General features: G+C 33.0%; 1 protein-coding gene across 1 annotated transcript; it reads right to left on the minus strand.

Annotated features, from left to right (window-relative positions):
* Nucleotides 1-1,228: 1,228 nt before the first annotated feature.
* Nucleotides 1,229-1,744, minus strand: LOC136083324 (uncharacterized). The gene has a single exon (XM_065802721.1). The coding sequence runs from the start codon at nucleotides 1,742-1,744 to the stop codon at nucleotides 1,229-1,231; it is 516 nt and encodes a 171-aa protein (XP_065658793.1).
* Between the last annotated feature and the right edge of the window lie 1,066 nt (nucleotides 1,745-2,810).

Raw genomic sequence — 2,810 nt, forward strand, 5'->3', positions numbered from 1 at the left:
GTAAAAAACTTGTAAAGTGCAAAAACTCGTCTTTGAAGTCGTTATCTACATCTTTTTCATACAACTCCCGAAACTTTTCTGAAGCTTTAAACACTGGTGTTTGAAGTTGAGCTTTTGCGCCAGGTAATAATCCAAACCTTGTATCCAAACCAGAATAGGCTTCTTTCCTTTTACACAAATGACTTTTTAAAGTATCACATATAACATTAAAAGTGTCACATACAAATGATTGCCTCCCATTTCTTGCCACAGCAACATCTTCAGATCGACTTTTATCTAAAGTTTTGGACTTAGGTATCTGCCACTTGCGAGATGCAGTACATGATAATTCTACTTTATACACTTCTTGTGCCTCTATTTCAAACTTCTCAAAGTTTTCTCTAGCATTCTGAAAAAATTCTATAAGTGAATCATGTAATGGGACAATGGTTGATAGGTCACAAGAGTATGACTGCAGTGTTTTATTGAGCTTCTTGATCCTTTGAAGCAGTGTGTGCCAGATTATTGTTAATAATTTATTTTTGAAAGATTTGATTTTCTTCAGCAAACAATTTAATTCAAGTTTTGTACTGTCTTTTTCCGTTTCATCATGAACCATTTGCGTCAAAATTAAAGTGATGGCATCGTAGTCTTTCCTTCACGTTCGAACCGCATCGGCATTACCAGATCACCTGGTTCCAGAAAGCGATTTTAAAGTTAGTTCTCCTTTTACATTTTTTTTGGTTGGAAGTGAATAATTCCCACCTACGTGGAAAAGCTGAGAAGAATGTGTACAATGCTGGCACAAATCAAAAATAAGCAGTTGCAGCTCTACACGACTCCACTGCATTCACTCCCACAAAATTAAGAGAGTGAGCAAAACAGAGAACAAATTATGCTAGAGGATATGCAGCTTTTAATCATGCTTGCAATCCAAAGTATCTTCCAGCCAAGTTACATGCATAGTCATAGGATTGTCCACGACAATGTTGGAGATCTATTCCAAGATTTTGAAATAATTTGGTTACTACTTCATATAAATGTTCTGCACCATGATTGTGGATAAGAACAAAAGTCAGAAATCGTTCTACTGGATCAGACTGCAAATTCACATATCTCACCACAAAACACAGCTGGTCAATATGTGTTATGTCTGGTGTAGAATCTATGATGATTCCGAAGTACTTTGCCTCCTTAATTTCTTTAACAATATGTTGTTGGACTTTAGAAGTCATTACTTTTAATATTCCTACCATAGCCTGAGAGGACAGTTGACATGGCTCTTTCCTTTAATAACATGTTTACCGATGTGGCCTGCTAAAAAAGGATCAAACTTGCTGATTAACTCTAATAAACCTAAAAAATTGCTATTTTGTTCAGAACCAAAGGTTTTATTATTGCCAAAAATACCCAAACCTTGCTGTGCAATAAACTTTAATACTTCAACAACACACACTATAATATCTCTCCAGTATGCACGCTCATTTTGATTTTCTTGTTCCATTTGGCTATCAATACGCCCAGCGATTTTGGAAAGTTGAGACACACTAGTACGATGCAAAAGTGACGTTTTATGACTTGCTAGTCTTGAGGTGACATTCTTCCAGTCCCTGAATCCAGTGGTGCAAAGACCTTGATTGTTGTTTCCAAAAACCTTGCAGACATAATAAAATACTGATCTTGAACTTGGAGAATATATGAGCCGTTCCCGTTGAATCTTTTCACCATTTTTTTTTAAGCGGAAAAAATTGTTCTTTGAACACATTCTAACTTTCTGACATTCTCCAATTTATCGTCCCGAATTAGCTCTAAATTCTACATTTTGCTTTGGTGGATTAAGAACAAAATATTCTCGAATTTTGAATTCATAGGAGGCCACAGAGCAGTATCATCTAAGTTATCAGGCTTATCTTGCAATGTTACAGGTGAAAATTCAATATTCATTGAAGAGGGATCTCCAAAGGCAATTACTTCTTCTAAAGCAATTCCTTTTTCGACTGTAATTTCTTCAACAGGAGAATTTTCTTCATGAGGAGCTTTTTTTCATGATGAGCATTTCCTTCATGAAGACCAATTTCTTCATAAAAAGCAATTTCTTCATGGATTCCGTAGTCCTAAAAGTCAATAAGCGTCGGAAGAGAACTTATAATATGTTTACTAAATGTACAGATTTTACCGCTTAAATCAAAACAATTCATCTTAAAATCGTTTCAGTTCTTTTTTTAGACATAAAAAATAATTTATAGAAACAGATTAAAGAAAAAATTAAATCACAACTTAAAATTTAAATCTTAAACTTAAAATATCATAAAAATTCATACTTCAAATATCCTAAGGCAAGAAAATAAACTAAATGTATATACCATCAGTTTTAATCAATAAATCATCTTCATAATTTTCATTTTAACTGTTTTCTAGCTCATCTATGAAGTTCTGAATTTCTAATTCAGCTAAATGGCGATCTTTATAAGTCATAACTGTTATACTTTTTAAGTAAACATTTGGCCAAAAGCTCTTGATAAAATGACTTAAATAATTTTTCGAACTGTTGTGGGCCATAATATGGCCCATAAAATTATGGCTCATAAAATTATGGCTCATAAAATTATGAACATAATATGTTCATAATTTTAATTCCGAAATGCAACAGAACATAAGGTTATTGAGATTTTGAGTAAAACATAGAGATATATTTAAAAACATTTTAGTTCATTTTTACCTAAACATTTTTCAAATGAGATAAATATTTTTCAATTCTACTGTTGTGTCAGAAAAGTTCTGATGGGCTAAAAAAATATTAAAAGCTGAATAATAGGGGGCCCCCTAAATTT

This window comes from Hydra vulgaris, chromosome 08 (assembly GCF_038396675.1).
Source record: "Hydra vulgaris chromosome 08, alternate assembly HydraT2T_AEP".
Lineage (NCBI taxonomy): Eukaryota > Metazoa > Cnidaria > Hydrozoa > Anthoathecata > Hydridae > Hydra > Hydra vulgaris.

Coding starts and splice junctions, on each gene's coding strand:
- LOC136083324 (XM_065802721.1), bottom strand. CDS start 1,744: ATGTGTTCAAAGAACAATTTTTTCCGCTTAAAAAAAAATGGTGAAAAG.